Source organism: Oryctolagus cuniculus, chromosome 5, assembly GCF_051225735.1.
Source record: "Oryctolagus cuniculus isolate XC-2025 breed Fujian yellow rabbit chromosome 5, ASM5122573v1, whole genome shotgun sequence".
Taxonomy (NCBI): domain Eukaryota; kingdom Metazoa; phylum Chordata; class Mammalia; order Lagomorpha; family Leporidae; genus Oryctolagus; species Oryctolagus cuniculus.
Genome location: NC_142871.1, coordinates 7,400,401 through 7,422,899, shown reverse-complemented (window position 1 = coordinate 7,422,899; position 22,499 = coordinate 7,400,401). Strand labels below are relative to the sequence as shown.

At 56.7% G+C, this 22,499-nt stretch overlaps 1 protein-coding gene across 7 annotated transcripts in view; it reads right to left on the bottom strand.

The window, feature by feature from the left end:
* Positions 1-521: 521 nt before the first annotated feature.
* The window catches only part of PRKN (parkin RBR E3 ubiquitin protein ligase), a 1,393,119-nt gene continuing 1,371,141 nt past the window's right edge, over positions 522-22,499 (bottom strand). For all 7 annotated transcript variants that reach the window (XM_051855168.3, XM_051855165.3, XM_089332480.1 and 4 more), the window contains one exon: positions 522-3,207. In XM_051855168.3, coding sequence (XP_051711128.3) covers positions 3,095-3,207 — 113 coding nt within the window. In that variant the 3' untranslated portion in view covers positions 522-3,094. The remainder of the gene's footprint in view (positions 3,208-22,499) is intronic.

Here is a 22,499-nt window from a genome sequence, read left to right as displayed (position 1 = left end):
TGGTTGTTGTGGGCATTTGGGGACTGAAACCAGCAGACAGGAGCGCGCTCTCTCCCTCTTTCCTGGTCTCTCTGCCTTTCAAATCAACAACATAAAAATTAAAAAAAAAATAATGTTCCATTCCAGATCACTCCAATGTGGGCTGTGACAGTAACAATGTGTGGCTGCTAAATATACATGAAAATGCAGCATCAATGCACCTGTGTTGAGAGCAACGCGAAGTCGCCAAAGTGTCCCCAAACGCCAGGACAGCAAGCCCCGCCAGCGTTTATGAGAGAAGTTCGCTCGTTTTAGGCAAAAGTACCCGTCAGGTATTTTGAGCAAAGATTTGCTTTCAAATTGTGATAACCTCATTTTAAATATAGAAACCCACCCGGCGGGATCGGAGCTGAGAACAGGGATACAGATGGCCGTCTTGTCCCCAGGCAGTTCTTCCAGGCCGAGAACAAGGCCCCTGGGGCCACACGCCTCCCACCCCGGCAACGCAGGTCGAAAACAAATCTTCAAAGATGACTCCAAGCTCTTTGGATGCTCTTTTATTGTCAGTTTGAGTGCAACCTTCGACACAGCCATCAGAAATCTCATCACACATTTCAGATAAAGATTCTACCGCAGATACTCTGTTTCTGTTCTGATGCATTCGCAGTCTGGCACAGCTTCCACGCTCACGGAAAACACTCCTATTGTGTGCGATTCGTGCTCACGGACAGTGGCGGCCTTTCTCTCGCAGTTATTTTAAGCATCACTGTCCATTGTGAAGGGGATGGAAGAGAAGAATCTCACCACCAGGCAGGGACAAGAGGCCACCCCGGATGGCCCAGCCGCTCCTGAACCCGGCCCCCACAGTAGAGGGGGAGGCGGCTATTGCGAAAGGGTCATCTCAGACAGAAAGGCCATGGTGACAGAAGTGCTGTGTGCGTGACCCAGGGTCGTGCATGATTTGTCACGTCCAGGGCCAGTGTAAGGACTCGTGGCTGTCTGGGATTGCTGGTGACAAAAGGCGGGGCTCTGTCTGTGGTGGAGTCCGGGGACCAGGCCCAGTGGCCACACAGACCCTGCTGTCTCCCCCATTCCCCTGCAGCCCCTATGCTGCCTGACCCTTGTGTGGCTGTAGTGGGGTTTCCTGGTGGGTGAAGCCACATGGATTGTCCACGCTGCTGAGACACGCTGCTGGGGGCAGGCGGGATTGTCCCCGCATGGCAGGGAGAAATGGATGAGGTGGGCTGAGATGTCCTGAAGGCAAGACCTGGAGAGTGCCCGCAGCAAGGCCCGTGGCGCTGTGTCTACCCAGGGCCCTACCCAAAAGGGACCTCAGTACGTGTCAGCCATGCCTGCCACCTCTCTGGGCAGCCAGGCAGAGCCGTGCAGGGCAGCCCTTCTCAATCAGGGAAAATGAGGAGTGCCATGTCCGTGTAGACCCTTCAGATGTGTTACAAATGCCTCAAAAAAAAAAAAAAAAAAACCACAAAAACCTAAAATATGATCAAGACTTGGGTTCGATCCATGTAAACAGGCAGGATCGAGTGTGTGTTTACAGTCCTGAGAGAGGACTGTCCCTGGAGGAACCCACGGGGTGTGCACAGAGACAGTGTGGGTGTGCATAGGGACAGGGTGTGCACAGGGCCAGGGCGGGTGTGTGCACGGGGACAGGGTGTGCATGGGGACAGGGTATGCATGGGGACAGGGTGTGCATGAAGACAGGGTGTGCACGGGGACAGGGCGGATGTGCACGGGGACAGGGTGGGTGTGCATGGGGACAGGGTGTGCATGGGGACAGGGCGGGTGTGCATGGGGACAAGGCAGGCGTGCACGGGGACAGGACGGGCCTCCAGAGGGCAGTGTGGGCCCTTCTGACCCGGAGCCATGGGCACCTGTGCATGTTGACAGCGTGGGTGTGCATGGGGACAGGGCGGGTGTGTGCATGGGGACAGTGCGGGTGTGCATGGGACAGCACGGGTGTGCATGGGGACAAGGCAGGTGTGCACAGGGACAGGGCGGGCCTCCAGGGGGCAGTGTGGGCCCTTCTGACCGGGAGCCATGGGCACCTGTGCGTGTTGACAGCCCCAGAAGGGCTCTTCTTGAAAGAGTCTGACTACTGGCCTGCATGTCTGTTGGTGCTGAATAGGAAAGAGCTCCGGACAGCGTCCCCTCCGTGGGCACACTACGTGCACAGTGAGGCCTCGGACCACACTCTGCATTTTGTGACAATTCTTTCTAAAGCCGCCAGTAATGGAGTGAAGGAAAGATTGTTAAGTTTTGACTTCTTTCCTGCCCTTTAAACATTCCACAAAGGAACTTCCAGAACTCCTCACCGAGCTGGAAGGTCGATTCTCCGCCGTTGGTGTGTCATCAGTGTAATTTGTAAAGATAGGCTTCTGGGGGTAAACAGATGTTTTTGACTATTGCCTGGGGTTCTCTGGGAACAGACTGTGTGAAGACTGAAATGAGAACACTGCTCTCAAAGCCATGAGTGTGTGTTTGAGATTGCGCCACAGCCCGTGTCACAGAGAGCCCGGGCAAGCAGTCCCCGGGACGACTTTCCTTCATGGTGATCGCTGACAGCCCAACGCAGGAAATGTAATTTCTGTCACCCACAGCCTTTCTGTCCAAGATGACCCTCTCGCGATAGCCGCCTCCCCCTCTGCACTCTCTCTAATCTGTGCTCCGGCAGCCACGTGATCCTGAGGCCTGACGATACCTCGTCAGCAGGACGTGGTCACCGGGACCAGGAGCTGCTACATGCTGCTATAGAAAGAACGTGAGTGTGGGTGGGTACGTGTGTGTATGCGTCGGCGTGTGTGTGCACATGGGTGTGTGTGCATGTGTGCGTATCTATGTGTGTGCACAAGGGTGTGTGAGGGTGTGCACGTGTGTGTGTGCACATGGGTGTGTGCGTGTGTGCATCTACATGTGAGTGCACATGGGGGTGTGAGGGTGTGCACGTGTGCACACATGGGTGTGTGTGCACATTGGGGTTTGTGCACATGGGGGTGTGAGGGTGTGCACGTGTGCGCACATGTGTGTGTGCGTGTGTGTAAAAGGCAGGCGCCGTGGACGAAGGCAGGACGCCGTGCTCCTCCAGTCACCGGCCCGGCTACACGTCGAACCAGTGGTCGCCCATGCAGGTGCGGTTCCACTCGCAGCCGCAGTGCCAGCACCACTCAAGCCGGCACTGGGACTGCGGACACTTCATGTGCATGCATCCTCCTGTGGGGACAAAGGACACAGCCCGCTGGGGTCACAGACGGCGTGTGTTGGGAGGGGCTCACTCCCACGCCAACGCGCCAGATGGGAAATCTCTTTCTGAGTGGGTGATCGCAGGTGAGGCAGTGGCAGAGGGCACCTGAGCCACGAGCGACAAATGAGAAGGTTCTGGACGCAGCTCTGAAGTCAGGACGTGGGTTAGGGGACGACTGAATGGAAGCACAGCAGGTAGATGCTGCATAGACGTTACCCTTCCTGTATACACCTGTGCTGCCCCACACCCTTCAGACTAGAGGTTACCCTCCCTGTATACACCTGTGCTGCCCCACACCCCTCAGACTAGAGGTTACCCTCCCTGTATACACCTGTGCTGCCCCACACACCCCTCAGACTAGAGGTTACCCTCCCTGTATACACCTGTGCTGCCCCCCCCACACCCCTCAGACTAGAGGTTACCCTCCCTGTATACACCTGTGCTGCCCCCCACACCCCTCAGACTAGAGGTTACCCTCCCTGTATACACCTGTGCTGCCCCACACACCCCTCAGACTAGATGTTACCCTCCCTGTATACACCTGTGCTGCCCCCCCCACACCCCTCAGACTAGAGGTTACCCTCCCTGTATACACCTGTGCCCCCCCACACACCCCTCAGACTAGAGGTTACCCTCCCTGTATACACCTGTGCTGCCCCACACCCCTCAGACTAGAGGTTACCCTCCCTGTATACACCTGTGCTGCCCCACACACCCCTCAGACTAGAGGTTACCCTCCCTGTATACACCTGTGCTGCCCCACACACCCCTCAGACTAGAGGTTACCCTCCCTGTATACACCTGTGCTGCCCCACACCCCTCAGACTAGAGGTTACCCTCCCTGTATACACCTGTGCTGTCCCCCCCCCACACCCCTCAGACTAGAGGTTACCCTCCCTGTATACACCTGTGCTGCCCCCCCCACACCCCTCAGACTAGAGGTTACCCTCCCTGTATACACCTGTGCTGCCCCCCCACACCCCTCAGACTAGAGGTTACCCTCCCTGTATACACCTGTGCTGCCCCCCCCACACCCCTCAGACTAGAGGTTACCCTCCCTGTATACACCTGGGCTGCCCCACACACCCCTCAGACTAGATGTTACCCTCCCTGTATACATCTGTGCTGCCCCACACCCCTCAGACTAGAGGTTACCCTCCCTGTATACACCTGTGCTGCCCCCACACCCCTCAGACTAGAGGTTACCCTCCCTGTATACACCTGTGCTGCCCCACACACCCCTCAGACTAGAGGTTACCCTCCCTGTATACACCTGTGCTGCCCCCCCACACCCCTCAGACTAGAGGTTACCCTCCCTGTATACACCTGTGCTGCCCCCCCCACACCCCTCAGACTAGAGGTTACCCTCCCTGTATACACCTGTGCTGCCCCCCCACACCCCTCAGACTAGAGGTTACCCTCCCTGTATACACCTGTGCTGCCCCACACCCCTCAGACTAGAGGTTACCCTCCCTGTATACACCTGTGCTGCCCCACACACCCCTCAGACTAGAGGTTACCCTCCCTGTATACACCTGTGCTGCCCCACACCCCTCAGACTAGAGGTTACCCTCCCTGTATACACCTGTGCTGCCCCCCCCCACACCCCTCAGACTAGAGGTTACCCTCCCTGTATACACCTGTGCTGCCCCACACACCCCTCAGACTAGATGTTACCCTCCCTGTATACATCTGTGCTGCCCCACACACCTCAGACTAGAGGTTACCCTCCCTGTATACACCTGTGCTGCCCCCACACCCCTCAGACTAGAGGTTACCCTCCCTGTATACACCTGTGCTGCCCCACACACCCCTCAGACTAGAGGTTACCCTCCCTGTATACACCTGTGCTGCCCCACACACCCCTCAGACTAGAGGTTACCCTCCCTGTATACACCTGTGCTGCCCCACACACCCCTCAGACTAGAGGTTACCCTCCCTGTATACACCTGTGCTGCCCCCACACCCCTCAGACTAGAGGTTACCCTCCCTGTATACACCTGTGCTGCCCCACACACCCCTCAGACTAGAGGTTACCCTCCCTGTATACACCTGTGCTGCCCCACACCCCTCAGACTAGAGGTTACCCTCCCTGTATACACCTGTGCTGCCCCCCCCACGCCCCTCAGACTAGAGGTTACCCTCCCTGTATACACCTGTGCTGCCCCACACACCCCTCAGACTAGAGGTTACCCTCCCTGTATACACCTGTGCTGCCCCACACCCCTCAGACTAGAGGTTACCCTCCCTGTATACACCTGTGCCCCCCCCACACCCCTCAGACTAGAGGTTACCCTCCCTGTATACACCTGTGCTGCCCCCCCACACCCCTCAGACTAGAGGTTACCCTCCCTGTATACACCTGTGCTGCCCCCCCACACCCCTCAGACTAGAGGTTGCCCTCCCTGTATACACCTGTGCTGCCCCACACACCCCTCAGACTAGAGGTTACCCTCCCTGTATACACCTGTGCTGCCCCCCCCACACCCCTCAGACTAGAGGTTACCCTCCCTGTATACACCTGTGCTGTCCCCCACACCCCTCAGACTAGAGGTTACCCTCCTTGTATACACCTGTGCTGCCCCACACCCCTCAGACTAGAGGTTACCCTCCCTGTATATACCTGTGCTGCCCCACACCCCTCAGACTAGAGGTTACCCTCCCTGTATACACCTGTGCTGCCCCCCACACCCCTCAGACTAGAGGTTACCCTCCCTGTATACACCTGTGCTGCCCCCCCCACACCCCTCAGACTAGAGGTTACCCTCCCTGTATACACCTGTGCTGCCCCACACACCCCTCAGACTAGATGTTACCCTCCCTGTATACATCTGTGCTGCCCCACACACCCCTCAGACTAGAGGTTACCCTCCCTGTATACACCTGTGCTGCCACACACACCCCTCAGACTAGAGGTTACCCTCCCTGTATACACCTGTACTGCCCCACACCCCTCAGACTAGAGGTTACCCTCCCTGTATACACCTGTGCTGCCCCACACCCCTCAGACTAGAGGTTACCCTCCCTGTATACACCTGTGCTGCCCCACACACCCCTCAGACTAGAGGTTACCCTCCCTGTATACACCTGTGCTGCCCCCCCACACCCCTCAGACTAGAGGTTACCCTCCCTGTATACACCTGTGCCCCCCCACACACCCCTCAGACTAGAGGTTACCCTCCCTGTATACACCTGTGCTGCCCCACACCCCTCAGACTAGAGGTTACCCTCCCTGTATACACCTGTGCTGCCCCACACACCCCTCAGACTAGAGGTTACCCTCCCTGTATACACCTGTGCTGCCCCACACACCCCTCAGACTAGAGGTTACCCTCCCTGTATACACCTGTGCTGCCCCACACCCCTCAGACTAGAGGTTACCCTCCCTGTATACACCTGTGCTGTCCCCCCCCCCACACCCCTCAGACTAGAGGTTACCCTCCCTGTATACACCTGTGCTGCCCCACACCCCTCAGACTAGAGGTTACCCTCCCTGTATACACTTGTGCTGCCCCACACCCCTCAGACTAGAGGTTACCCTCCCTGTATACACCTGTGCTGCCCCACACCCCTCAGACTAGAGGTTACCCTCCCTGTATACACCTGTGCTGCCCCACACACCCCTCAGACTAGAGGTTACCCTCCCTGTATACACCTGTGCTGCCCCACACACCCCTCAGACTAGAGGTTACCCTCCCTGTATACACCTGTGCTGCCCCACACCCCTCAGACTAGAGGTTACCCTCCCTGTATACACCTGTGCTGCCCCACACCCCTCAGACTAGAGGTTACCCTCCCTGTATACACCTGTGCTGCCCCCCCCACACCCCTCAGACTAGAGGTTACCCTCCCTGTATACACCTGTGCCCCCCCACACACCCCTCAGGCTAGAGGTTACCCTCCCTGTATACACCTGTGCTGCCCCACACACCCCTCAGACTAGAGGTTACCCTCCCTGTATACACCTGTGCTGCCCCACACCCCTCAGACTAGAGGTTACCCTCCCTGTATACACCTGTGCTGTCCCCCCCCACACCCCTCAGACTAGAGGTTACCCTCCCTGTATACACCTGTGCTGCCCCACACCCCTCAGACTAGATGTTACCCTCCCTGTATACACCTGTGCTGCCCCACACCCCTCAGACTAGAGGTTACCCTCCCTGTATACACCTGTGCTGCCCCACACCCCTCAGACTAGAGGTTACCCTCCCTGTATACATCTGTGCTGCCCCACACCCCTCAGACTAGAGGTTACCCTCCCTGTATACACCTGTGCTGCCCCACACACCCCTCAGACTAGAGGTTACCCTCCCTGTATACACCTGTGCTGCCCCCCACACCCCTCAGACTAGAGGTTACCCTCCCTGTATACACCTGTGCTGCCCCACACCCCTCAGACTAGAGGTTACCCTCCCTGTATACACCTGTGCTGCCCCCCACACCCCTCAGACTAGAGGTTACCCTCCCTGTATACACCTGTGCTGCCCCACACACCCCTCAGACTAGAGGTTACCCTCCCTGTATACACCTGTGCTGCCCCCCACACACCCCTCAGACTAGAGGTTACCCTCCCTGTATACACCTGTGCTGCCCCACACCCCTCAGACTAGAGGTTACCCTCCCTGTATACACCTGTGCTGTCCCCCCCCCACACCCCTCAGACTAGAGGTTACCCTCCCTGTATACACCTGTGCTGCCCCCCCACACCCCTCAGACTAGAGGTTACCCTCCCTGTATACACCTGTGCTGCCCCCCCACACCCCTCAGACTAGAGGTTACCCTCCCTGTATACACCTGTGCTGCCCCACACCCCTCAGACTAGAGGTTACCCTCCCTGTATACACCTGTGCTGCCCCACACACCCCTCAGACTAGAGGTTACCCTCCCTGTATACACCTGTGCTGCCCCCCCCACACCCCTCAGACTAGAGGTTACCCTCCCTGTATACACCTGTGCTGCCCCACACACCCCTCAGACTAGATGTTACCCTCCCTGTATACATCTGTGCTGCCCCACACCCCTCAGACTAGAGGTTACCCTCCCTGTATACACCTGTGCTGCCCCACACACCCCTCAGACTAGAGGTTACCCTCCCTGTATACACCTGTGCTGCCCCCCCCACACCCCTCAGACTAGAGGTTACCCTCCCTGTATACACCTGTGCTGCCCCACACACCCCTCAGACTAGAGGTTACCCTCCCTGTATACACCTGTGCTGCCCCACACCCCTCAGACTAGAGGTTACCCTCCCTGTATACACCTGTGCTGCCCCCCACACCCCTCAGACTAGAGGTTACCCTCCCTGTATACACCTGTGCTGCCCCCCCCACACCCCTCAGACTAGAGGTTACCCTCCCTGTATACACCTGTGCTGCCCCCCCACACCCCTCAGACTAGAGGTTACCCTCCCTGTATACACCTGTGCTGCCCCACACACCCCTCAGACTAGAGGTTACCCTCCCTGTATACACCTGTGCTGCCCCCCCCACACCCCTCAGACTAGAGGTTACCCTCCCTGTATACACCTGTGCTGTCCCCCACACCCCTCAGACTAGAGGTTACCCTCCTTGTATACACCTGTGCTGCCCCACACCCCTCAGACTAGAGGTTACCCTCCCTGTATATACCTGTGCTGCCCCACACCCCTCAGACTAGAGGTTACCCTCCCTGTATACACCTGTGCTGCCCCCCCCCACACCCCTCAGACTAGAGGTTACCCTCCCTGTATACACCTGTGCTGCCCCACACACCCCTCAGACTAGATGTTACCCTCCCTGTATACATCTGTGCTGCCCTCACACCCCTTAGACTAGAGGTTACCCTCCCTGTATACACCTGTGCTGCCCCACACACCCCTCAGACTAGAGGTTACCCTCCCTGTATACACCTGTGCTGCCCCCCCCACACCCCTCAGACTAGAGGTTACCCTCCCTGTATACACCTGTGCTGCCCCACACCCCTCAGACTAGAGGTTACCCTCCCTGTATACACCTGTGCTGCCCCACACACCCCTCAGACTAGAGGTTACCCTCCCTGTATACACCTGTGCTGCCCCCCCACACCCCTCAGACTAGAGGTTACCCTCCCTGTATACACCTGTGCCCCCCCACACACCCCTCAGACTAGAGGTTACCCTCCCCGTATACACCTGTGCTGCCCCACACCCCTCAGACTAGAGGTTACCCTCCCTGTATACACCTGTGCTGCCCCACACACCCCTCAGACTAGAGGTTACCCTCCCTGTATACACCTGTGCTGCCCCACACACCCCTCAGACTAGAGGTTGCCCTCCCTGTATACACCTGTGCTGCCCCACACCCCTCAGACTAGAGGTTACCCTCCCTGTATACACCTGTGCTGTCCCCCCCCCACACCCCTCAGACTAGAGGTTACCCTCCCTGTATACACCTGTGCTGCCCCACACTCCTCAGACTAGAGGTTACCCTCCCTGTATACACTTGTGCTGCCCCACACCCCTCAGACTAGAGGTTACCCTCCCTGTATACACCTGTGCTGCCCCCCCCCACACCCCTCAGACTAGAGGTTACCCTCCCTGTATACACCTGTGCTGCCCCACACACCCCTCAGACTAGAGGTTACCCTCCCTGTATACACCTGTGCTGCCCCACACACCTCAGACTAGAGGTTACCCTCCCTGTATACACCTGTGCTGCCCCACACCCCTCAGACTAGAGGTTACCCTTCCTGTATACACCTGTGCTGCCCCACACCCCTCAGACTAGAGGTTACCCTCCCTGTATACACCTGTGCTGCCCCCCCACACCCCTCAGACTAGAGGTTACCCTCCCTGTATACACCTGTGCCCCCCCACACACCCCTCAGACTAGAGGTTACCCTCCCTGTATACACCTGTGCTGCCCCACACACATACCTCAGACTAGAGGTTACCCTCCCTGTATACACCTGTGCTGCCCCACACCCCTCAGACTAGAGGTTACCCTCCCTGTATACACCTGTGCTGTCCCCCCCCACACCCCTCAGACTAGAGGTTACCCTCCCTGTATACACCTGTGCTGCCCCACACCCCTCAGACTAGATGTTACCCTCCCTGTATACACCTGTGCTGCCCCACACCCCTCAGACTAGAGGTTACCCTCCCTGTATACACCTGTGCTGCCCCACACCCCTCAGACTAGAGGTTACCCTCCCTGTATACATCTGTGCTGCCCCACACCCCTCAGACTAGAGGTTACCCTCCCTGTATACACCTGTGCTGCCCCACACACCCCTCAGACTAGAGGTTACCCTCCCTGTATACACCTGTGCTGTCCCCCCCCCACACCCCTCAGACTAGAGGTTACCCTCCCTGTATACACCTGTGCTGCCCCCCCCACACCCCTCAGACTAGAGGTTACCCTCCCTGTATACACCTGTGCTGCCCCCCCACACCCCTCAGACTAGAGGTTACCCTCCCTGTATACACCTGTGCTGCCCCACACCCCTCAGACTAGAGGTTACCCTCCCTGTATACACCTGTGCTGCCCCACACACCCCTCAGACTAGAGGTTACCCTCCCTGTATACACCTGTGCTGCCCCCCCCACACCCCTCAGACTAGAGGTTACCCTCCCTGTATACACCTGTGCTGCCCCACACACCCCTCAGACTAGATGTTACCCTCCCTGTATACATCTGTGCTGCCCCACACCCCTCAGACTAGAGGTTACCCTCCCTGTATACACCTGTGCTGCCCCACACACCCCTCAGACTAGAGGTTACCCTCCCTGTATACACCTGTGCTGCCCCCCCCACACCCCTCAGACTAGAGGTTACCCTCCCTGTATACACCTGTGCTGCCCCACACACCCCTCAGACTAGAGGTTACCCTCCCTGTATACACCTGTGCTGCCCCACACCCCTCAGACTAGAGGTTACCCTCCCTGTATACACCTGTGCTGCCCCACACACCCCTCAGACTAGAGGTTACCCTCCCTGTATACACCTGTGCTGCCCCCCCCACACCCCTCAGACTAGAGGTTACCCTCCCTGTATACACCTGTGCTGCCCCCCCCACACCCCTCAGACTAGAGGTTACCCTCCCTGTATACACCTGTGCTGCCCCACACACCCCTCAGACTAGAGGTTACCCTCCCTGTATACACCTGTGCTGCCCCCCCCACACCCCTCAGACTAGAGGTTACCCTCCCTGTATACACCTGTGCTGCCCCACACACCCCTCAGACTAGAGGTTACCCTCCCTGTATACACCTGTGCCCCCCCACACACCCCTCAGACTAGAGGTTACCCTCCCTGTATACACCTGTGCTGCCCCACACCCCTCAGACTAGAGGTTACCCTCCCTGTATACACCTGTGCTGCCCCACACCCCTCAGACTAGAGGTTACCCTCCCTGTATATACCTCTGCTGCCCCACACCCCTCAGACTAGAGGTTACCCTCCCTGTATACACCTGTGCTGCCCCCCCCCACACCCCTCAGACTAGAGGTTACCCTCCCTGTATACACCTGTGCTGCCCCACACACCCCTCAGACTAGATGTTACCCTCCCTGTATACATCTGTGCTGCCGCACACACCCCTCAGACTAGAGGTTACCCTCCCTGTATACACCTGTGCTGCCCCACACACCCCTCAGACTAGAGGTTACCCTCCCTGTATACACCTGTGCTGCCCCACACCCCTCAGACTAGAGGTTACCCTCCCTGTATACACCTGTGCTGCCCCACACCCCTCAGACTAGAGGTTACCCTCCCTGTATACACCTGTGCTGCCCCACACCCCTCAGACTAGAGGTTACCCTCCCTGTATACACCTGTGCTGCCCCCCCACACCCCTCAGACTAGAGGTTACCCTCCCTGTATACACCTGTGCCCCCCCACACACCCCTCAGACTAGAGGTTACCCTCCCCGTATACACCTGTGCTGCCCCACACCCCTCAGACTAGAGGTTACCCTCCCTGTATACACCTGTGCTGCCCCACACACCCCTCAGACTAGAGGTTACCCTCCCTGTATACACCTGTGCCCCCCCACACACCCCTCAGACTAGAGGTTACCCTCCCTGTATACACCTGTGCTGCCCCACACCCCTCAGACTAGAGGTTACCCTCCCTGTATACACCTGTGCTGTCCCCCCCCCACACCCCTCAGACTAGAGGTTACCCTCCCTGTATACACCTGTGCTGCCCCACACCCCTCAGACTAGAGGTTACCCTCCCTGTATACACTTGTGCTGCCCCACACCCCTCAGACTAGAGGTTACCCTCCCTGTATACACCTGTGCTGCCCCACACCCCTCAGACTAGAGGTTACCCTCCCTGTATACACCTGTGCTGCCCCACACACCCCTCAGACTAGAGGTTACCCTCCCTGTATACACCTGTGCTGCCCCACACCCCTCAGACTAGAGGTTACCCTCCCTGTATACACCTGTGCTGTCCCCCCCCACACCCCTCAGACTAGAGGTTACCCTCCCTGTATACACCTGTGCTGCCCCACACCCCTCAGACTAGATGTTACCCTCCCTGTATACACCTGTGCTGCCCCACACCCCTCAGACTAGATGTTACCCTCCCTGTATACACCTGTGCTGCCCCACACCCCTCAGACTAGAGGTTACCCTCCCTGTATACATCTGTGCTGCCCCACACCCCTCAGACTAGAGGTTACCCTCCCTGTATACACCTGTGCTGCCCCACACACCCCTCAGACTAGAGGTTACCCTCCCTGTATACACCTGTGCTGCCCCCCACACCCCTCAGACTAGAGGTTACCCTCCCTGTATACACCTGTGCTGCCCCACACCCCTCAGACTAGAGGTTACCCTCCCTGTATACACCTGTGCTGCCCCCCACACCCCTCAGACTAGAGGTTACCCTCCCTGTATACACCTGTGCTGCCCCACACACCCCTCAGACTAGAGGTTACCCTCCCTGTATACACCTGTGCTGCCCACCCCACACCCCTCAGACTAGAGGTTACCCTCCCTGTATACACCTGTGCTGCCCCACACACCCCTCAGACTAGAGGTTACCCTCCCTGTATACACCTGTGCTGCCCCCCCCACACCCCTCAGACTAGAGGTTACCCTCCCTGTATACACCTGTGCTGCCCCACACACCCCTCAGACTAGAGGTTACCCTCCCTGTATACACCTGTGCTGCCCCACACACCCCTCAGACTAGAGGTTACCCTCCCTGTATACACCTGTGCTGCCCCCCCCACACCCCTCAGACTAGAGGTTACCCTCCCTGTATACACCTGTGCTGCCCCCCCCACACCCCTCAGACTAGAGGTTACCCTCCCCGTATACACCTGTGCTGCCCCACACCCCTCAGACTAGAGGTTACCCTCCCTGTATACACCTGTGCCGCCCCCCCCACACCCCTCAGACTAGAGGTTACCCTCCCTGTATACACCTGTGCTGCCCCACACCCCTCAGAGTAGAGGTTACCCTCCCCGTATACACCTGTGCTGCCCCACACCCCTCAGACTAGAGGTTACCCTCCCTGTATACACTTGTGCTGCCCCACACCCCTCAGACTAGAGGTTACCCTCCCTGTATACACCTGTGCTGCCCCACACCCCTCAGACTAGAGGTTACCCTCCCTGTATACACCTGTGCTGTCCCCCCCCCACACCCCTCAGACTAGAGGTTACCCTCCCTGTATACACCTGTGCTGCCCCCCACACCCCTCAGACTAGAGGTTACCCTCCCTGTATACACCTGTGCTGTCCCCCCCCACACCCCTCAGACTAGAGGTTACCCTCCCTGTATACACCTGTGCTGCCCCACACACCCCTCAGACTAGATGTTACCCTCCCTGTATACACCTGTGCTGCCCCCCACACCCCTCAGACTAGAGGTTACCCTCCCTGTATACACCTGTGCTGCCCCACACACCCCTCAGACTAGAGGTTACCCTCCCTGTATACATCTGTGCTGCCCCACACCCCTCAGACTAGAGGTTACCCTCCCTGTATACACCTGTGCTGCCCCCCACACCCCTCAGACTAGAGGTTACCCTCCCTGTATACACCTGTGCTGTCCCCCCCACACCCCTCAGACTAGAGGTTACCCTCCCTGTATACACCTGTGCTGCCCCACACCCCTCAGACTAGAGGTTACCCTCCCTGTATACACCTGTGCCCCCCCACACACCCCTCAGACTAGAGGTTACCCTCCCTGTATACACCTGTGCTGCCCCACACCCCTCAGACTAGAGGTTACCCTCCCTGTATACACCTGTGCTGCCCCACACACCCCTCAGACTAGAGGTTACCCTCCCTGTATACACCTGTGCTGCCCCACACACCCCTCAGACTAGAGGTTATCCTCCCTGTATACACCTGTGCTGCCCCACACACCTCAGACTAGAGGTTACCCTCCCTGTATACACCTGTGCTGTCCCCCCCCCACACCCCTCAGACTAGAGGTTACCCTCCCTGTATACACCTGTGCTGCCCCCCCCACACCCCTCAGACTAGAGGTTACCCTCCCTGTATACACCTGTGCTGCCCCACACACCCCTCAGACTAGAGGTTACCCTCCCTGTATACACCTGTGCTGCCCCACACCCCTCAGACTAGAGGTTACCCTCCCTGTATACACCTGTGCTGCCCCACACCCCTCAGACTAGAGGTTACCCTCCCTGTATACACCTGTGCTGCCCCACACACCCCTCAGACTAGAGGTTACCCTCCCTGTATACACCTGTGCTGTCCCCCCCCACACCCCTCAGACTAGAGGTTACCCTCCCTGTATACACCTGTGCTGCCCCACACCCCTCAGACTAGAGGTTACCCTCCCTGTATACACCTGTGCTGCCCCCCCCACACCCCTCAGACTAGAGGTTACCCTCCCTGTATACACCTGTGCCCCCCCACACACCCCTCAGACTAGAGGTTACCCTCCCTGTATACACCTGTGCTGCCCCACACCCCTCAGACTAGAGGTTACCCTCCCTGTATACACCTGTGCTGCCTCACACACCCCTCAGACTAGAGGTTACCCTCCCTGTATACACCTGTGCTGCCCCCCACACCCCTCAGACTAGAGGTTACCCTCCCTGTATACACCTGTGCTGCCCCCCACACCCCTCAGACTAGAGGTTACCCTCCCTGTATACACCTGTGCTGCCCCCCACACCCCTCAGACTAGAGGTTACCCTCCCTGTATACACCTGTGCTGTCCCCCCCACACCCCTCAGACTAGAGGTTACCCTCCCTGTATACACCTGTGCTGCCCCACACCCCTCAGACTAGAGGTTACCCTCCCTGTATACACCTGTGCTGCCCCACACACCCCTCAGACTAGAGGTTACCCTCCCTGTATACACCTGTGCTGTCCCCCCCCACACCCCTCAGACTAGAGGTTACCCTCCCTGTATACACCTGTGCTGCCCCACACCCCTCAGACTAGAGGTTACCCTCCCTGTATACACCTGTGCTGCCCCACACCCCTCAGACTAGAGGTTACCCTCCCTGTATACACCTGTGCTGCCCCACACCCCTCAGACTAGAGGTTACCCTCCCTGTATACACTTGTGCTGCCCCACACCCCTCAGACTAGAGGTTACCCTCCCTGTATACACCTGTGCTGCCCCACACACCCCTCAGACTAGAGGTTACCCTCCCTGTATACACCTGTGCTGCCCCACACACCCCTCAGACTAGAGGTTACCCTCCCTGTATACACCTGTGCTGCCCCCCCCCACCCATCCTAAACACGAGGGGGAGGGCCTCGCTCTGCTCAAGACGGTTCTCCAGGGGATGCGCCTTGAAATGGTGGAGCCTGAGGTATAACCAAGATCTGAGTGATTCCAGTGTTCTCGCAGCCCCAGAACAGGGCCTTGCTAGCATGGTAGAAAGTCCCCTCTGTGAGGACCTCATTTTAAAGCCATATATACTTTTCATTTGGAAAAAATAAAGCTATTATATACATACACACACACAGAATTCATTTGAAGGGGAGAGAGAGAGAGAAATAGAGAGACAGATTGACCAAATCCACTGGTTACTCCCCCAAAGCCTGCAACAGCCAGGGCTGGATCAGGTCAAAGCCAGAACTCTGGAACTCCATCTGGGTCTCCACGCGGGTGGCAGTGACCCAACTACTTGAGCTATTGCTGCCTCCCAGGCAGGAGCTGGAAGTGAGAGTGGGGATAGGACTTGGACCCAGGGGCTGCAATGTGGGACGTGGGTGTCCCAAGTGGCATCCTGACCGCTGGGACAAACATCCGCCCGTTTCAGGACGCACTTGGTGTGTGCTATACTTGCTCCCTCCCCTCCTTGCTAGCGGTTTTCTGGGATGTAGATCCAAGACTGATGCTAAGAGGATGCTATTTGTATGACGTTGTAGGTACAGAACTGTTTCTGGGTTCTCTAAGTAATTCAAGTGGAGGAAGTTTCTTTGAATTCCACATAACACTGAATGTGCTCTGTTCTTCAGTTTCACCCATTGTCTCCTCATTCCTTTTTTTCTTGCCAAATTACGCAACTAATTGCTTCAGCACTATCTCATTTTACAATTATAAACCTAGCACGAGAGCGGCCACTAATTTGAAATATTTATGACTATGTAACTATAGGTGTTTGTATTAGGATAATTTAGACAGGTTTAAAAGCCCCTATTTTAAGATCAGGTGTCTGCTAATAACAATAGTTAGAATCAAAAAGGAAAATGATCCAACATGGAAAGCAGGCCACACAGAAGACACATAGAATGACAAATGCCCTAAAGAGCACTCTGGCCTCAGAATCTGGCTAAAACCCCCTGAGAGCATTTTAGGCATGGAAAGCCAAAACACTGTGGCAAAAAATGATCTATATGAAGGCTCTCTGTGAGTGAGATCCCACTGGAAAGAAGAGGCCATCAAAGAAGGAGGTACCTTTCTCTGAAGGGAGGAGAGAACTTCCACTTTGCTTATGGCCTTGTCTAAATACCTATGGAGTTTGTGGACACCAAGGGCTTCCATAGCCTTGGCTGCCCATGACAAGAGCCTCGGGTGATTACTGACGTCATAAATAAGAGTGTCAATTGTTAAATCAAGAACAGGAGTCACTGTGCACTTACTCCCCATGTAGGATCTCTGTCCTTCATGTGTTGTACTATAAGAATTAATGGTTAAACTAGTCTTCAAACAGTACTTTATACTTTGTGTGTCTGTGTGGGTGCAAACTGTTGAAATCTTTACTTAGTATAGAGTTGATCTGTATATAAGACAATTAAAAATGAATTTTAATGAAGAATGGGATGGGAGAGGGAGTAGGAGGTGGGATGGGAGTGGGGGTGGGAGGGCAGGTATAGGGGGAAGAACTGCTATATTCCTAAAGCTGTACCCATGAAATTTATACTTATTAAATAAAATCTTTATAAAAAATAAAAGTCCCTATTTTCCTCTTCTTTTTGGTTTGTTTTAAAGATCACGAAGTGTTACAGATGTGTGGAAAATAAGGAGAGAACTCAAGGCCCTTCTGTCTTAATACGTTTCATTTAGGAGTGTGCTGTTTCAACACACACTGAGTGGCTGCCCAGTTATGATGTAAGCGACATGAGGAAAGAGGGTGCTACTGCCGCATCGCTGAAGTCCCTCTAAGACGTCTCAGAACGATGCCCGGAGCACGGCCGAGGCAGCACCAATGGCGCTGGGGGCGAAGGAGCAGACCCAGGTTTCGGCTGCAGAGCGCTGGGTCCTGGGTGCCGCTGCTCCCTGGGAGGGCACCCTGGAGGAAGCGGCTTTCCCGGGAGGAGTTCCCATGCTGCGTGGGACATGTGGGGTCTGAGAGTCCTGCACACAATCTCCTGCAACACTGAGGAGGCCGTCGGAGCTGAGTCAGGGATGGGTGGTGAGGTAGCGGCGGGGATACGGGTCGGAGTCAGGGGGCCGCGGACTCTGACAAAGCCACGAGCCGGGGCTGTGGATCAGGAGCGCCACACCACAGGCAAGGTGTCTCAAGTGTCCCCACGAGCTCTGCACCAGCCAGTGGTACATGCTGGACCCAGCGGAATCGCTCCCTGGAGAGAAAAACGGAAGCAGCCCGTCTGGCTCAGGGATGTGGGTCTCCTCTCCCAGGGCCTGGGCTAACAGGAGGCCCCCGTGGTGAAGTCTCCCACCTCTCCTGGGTGTGATGTTGCGAGGGCGACGTGTGGGTGGGCATTGAAGGGGACACTGACCTCCACATTCTGCTGGCAGAGCCTTGCCTGTGTTTACGTGGTTTTTGGCAAGTTGTAAACCACACACATTTATATCAGACAAAAAGCATAAAAATAAAAGGACTCAACCTTGACCCATTATGCCAAGAAGTAGCCACTGTGACGTGCTGATACCCTGTTCTGTTTTTTCTTTCAACTCTTCCTATTTGTTCCATGTATACATAAACATAAGTGTGTGCATGCAGGTACTTGAAAAAAAAATGCAGGCAAATTATGCAGTTTTAGCTCCATTTCTCACAAACTTTTTGAAGTCCTCTTGTGTGTGTATATGCATGTGTGTGCATGGCATGTGTGCATGCATGTGCTTGTATGTATACCCATGAGTTTGTGTGCACATACGTGCACATGCGTGTATGCACACATGTGCATGTGTGTATGTACATACATGTGTGTGTGTTTCAGAACTGACATCATGTGTTGCTCTGTTTTGGAACTCCAACGTCTCCCTCAGGAAAGAGTGGGAGCACCTCCGCCAGGCTCCTACGACTTCCTCACTGGCAGCAGCTGGATGCAGCTGGCTCTGGACCAAGCCCTGTGGTGAGCGTGGGAGGTGGGCTCACCTGTCCTCTCACACGGATCCCGTGAACAAGGACCATTATCAAGCCCCTGCACAAGCGAGTGCCACACTGCAGGTGGCAGGGGCAGGGTGCAGGTGCCGGCAGGCAGTGGGAATGCAGTCTGTGCTCGGAGCCCCAGCCGATCAGCACGGGTCCACTTCAGCATGAACCTGTCTTTCTCATATGGAGCCACGCGGCACGTAGATGACTTGGGGTTTTCCCTAGTCTGGACCGTGTTGACATTAGCCTGTTTTTTCCTAAAATGTGTGTGCGAGTGTGCACCTTGTGCCTGGCAGATGGTTGCTTTAGGATAGATTTCCAGAAGCGGCCTTACTGGGTCAAAGAGCAGAAATAGCTCAAAGTCTTCTGACACTCACTGCCATCAGGACTCCAGGGAAGCCGTGCTAACTCGTGCTGTCCTACCCGACTCTGAGGTTTTCATTAAGACAAACCAAACGACAAGTCCAAGACCGCGGAGCGGAAATTTAGCTTGCCGATTCCTCTGAGCTCCCGTATCTCTTGAAAATGAATGACAGCTGTAACCGAGGCACACCCTCTTATGGGAGGAGCCTGTGCCCCTTCTCCCCCCACATGCCCGGGCAGCTCGTTCCTCCTCATCCCCTCTTGCTGCCCTCTGCTCCTACGGGAGCATGCCAGCCACTGGTTTCCTTAGAACGCTCCAGTGTGCGGGGGGTGACCGTGACTCATGGGGTAAATTCTCTCTCCTTAGGAGACTGCTGATGCAGAGCTGGGGACCCCACCAAGCCTGGCATCCCGCACAGCAAGCCCGTTCTTGTCAGCACGCCCCGGGGGCGTGGCTAATACCACAAGGAGACCACGGGAAGAGCTAGATGTGGCTGCTGTCGGGGATCCTCCACCTCCCCATGCACACATTTAGAAAGGGCTACATGAGCGCTGGCTGTGATGGCTCTGAACTCCTGGGAGCATCCAGGATGGATGGACGCGGGTGCACCTACGGTTGCTGCAAGGTGTCAGGGTCACTGTGAAGGGGGTATGGCAAGAATAGGCTAGGGCTTAGATTTGTTCAGCATTGCAGAGCTGGGAAGGCCACAGGGTGACAGCGGAAGGCGACAGGGCTGCCCAGGGCAGCCACAGAGCCGGAGACGAGGTCACCGGGGAGGAAGGAAGAGACCACAGCCGCTCCCCGGCTAACCACTTATGCTTCACCACGTCCGATATCTCCACCCTGGCTTCTGTATTTATTCCCTTCCCAACCTCACAGATGTCCATTGTCTGCCTGACAGCCATGAACTTGCTCATTAAGTATTTCTGTGCGACCAGGAATAGTGGCAACCCTGGGCCACATTTCTGGGGGCCGTGGTGGCACTTGAGTGGTGCAAGGTGAGTGGCACAGGCAGCCCGGGTTACGGAGCACAGAGCTGGCGTTGAGATGGACCACAGGCACGAGGTGGCGAGAGACGTGGGGACACGCAACAGAGGTGGGGGCTTGGAGCCCACATTCTATTTCGGTCCCCAAAGTGCACACTGGGAAAAGCCTCTGGGACCACCCAGGAGACACAGTGAGAAGGCAGAGCCCAGGAGCCCCATTCCTGGCGGCCTCCCCAAAGTGACAGCGACAAAGGCGGCAGTGCCTGAAAGGGAGAAGAGGAACTTGCTGGAGAATGAGGTGGCTCACGGCCCCACGGTGTGTCGTGCAGACGGTGTCAGGACCTCGCCACAGGGAGAGCATGGTGTGTGCACCCCCGGGAGCCCTCGGGGCGCCGCCCTCCGGGGCTTCAGCGTCTGGAGGGAGCAGGAGCAAAGAGCTCCATGTCCTGAAGGGACGCTGGCCAGAGCATGGCTGTGCTGGCAGCCGCAGAGTCCTCACTGGGCCAAGTTGTAGATTCTGGACCCTGGTCAGAGGTCCAGGAATCAGCCAGCTTAAACAAACACATGTGGCGGCACACAAGTGGCCACAGCTGCAATCCAGGGCAGGCACGTGGCGAGCCTCAGTACCAGGCAACTCTGATCTCCCTCCCGGGCAGAGCGTGCCCCCCCCCCCAGCACACGGACAGCAGCGGGAGGGCCCTGATGTCTAACGACCCTCACACCTCCCTGCAGCTGTGGTGGTCCCAGCATTGATGAGGACGGCGCCTGTGAGTGCAGGGCCAGGAAGGGAGGTGGGGCCCTTGTGGGGGATGCTGCCGTGGGGTCAGGGCACCGCCTAACTCTGGATGTGGGGCCTCTGGGCTTGTTCGCTGCGTAAGGCAGAACCTCCATGTGTCTCTGGGCTGAGCCCAGTCAAATTCATTTCATTCAGGGATGTCTGCAAGCAGTCAGTGCACATTCTCACTGTGGGAGAGCATTTGGTAGGATGCGGAAGACCAAGCCAGCAGGTGCCAACGGTTATCCTTGGGATTTCCACATCCCATATCAGAGATTCTGGTTCAAGTCCTGGCTCCTCTGCTTCCAAGCCAGCTTCCTGCTAACGCACACCCTGTGAGGCAACAGGTGATGGCTCAGGTACCTGAGTCCCTGCCCCCTGTGTGGGAGACCCGGATGGAGTTCTGGGATTCTGGCTTTGGCTTGCTCCAGCCATGGCTGTTGCAGGCATTTGGGGAGTGAACCAGCAGATGGAAGACATCTGTCTCTCTGTCTTTCTAATGATGATGATGATAATAATAATAATAAAAACCAATTCAAAAAAGAAAGAAAGAAAAAGTCCTTTTTGTAAACACATTCATACAAAGGATTTTTTGCATGCAGGAACCAAGCATGACAAACACTCAGAGTCTAAGGCACCAAACCCTCGCACAAGGCAGGGATGGGGAAACTCAGGACCAAATAGCCTGTTCTGGCAAAGGGAGAGTAACAGGTGCACCGTGCAAAACAGCAGGAATTTTGTGGCCGCATGAATTTGGGAAGAGCTTGGTTAAACCAAACCAAAGCAGGCTTCTTGGCCAGGGAATTCTATAGCGTTTTGCCTACTCAGGTGCACTGTGTGGTGACAGTGACGGGGGTCCCCCTTTGCGGCGTCCGTGAGGGTTGGACGCTCTGGAGTCAGAGGGAGGTGGAACAAGAACACGGGAAGTGCACGACGCACATCTGAGAACTGGGAGTCACCTGTCAGAGTGATGGGACAGGCGGCCTCCCGGGCCCCTGGGGGACCCCTGGACACTGGCACACCACCGAGGGCACAGGGCAGACACGGGACTGGGAGCTTCCCCTAGCTGAAGTCCCAGGCAGCCTAGCAGAGGCCAGGTGTCTATCAGTGATGAACGCTAAGGGGGAGGCGCCTGACTCGAGTGCTCTCTCTGCCAGGCACAGCAACACGCCCAGTGTCACGTGTTCCCGATGACCCCCGATGAGGCCGCCTCAGCTCTGATCTCCGTCCCACAGGCGAGGAGCTGAGGGTAAAAAGCTCTGTGGGGAGGATTGAGCGCCGCAGCCTGGCCATACAGCTTCAAAGTCCCCGTGACGGACGCCCCCGCGACAGCTCCCTCGGGGCCCCCTGCTGGTTGCGGGCTTGCGGCTCGCCCTCCCCGGGAAG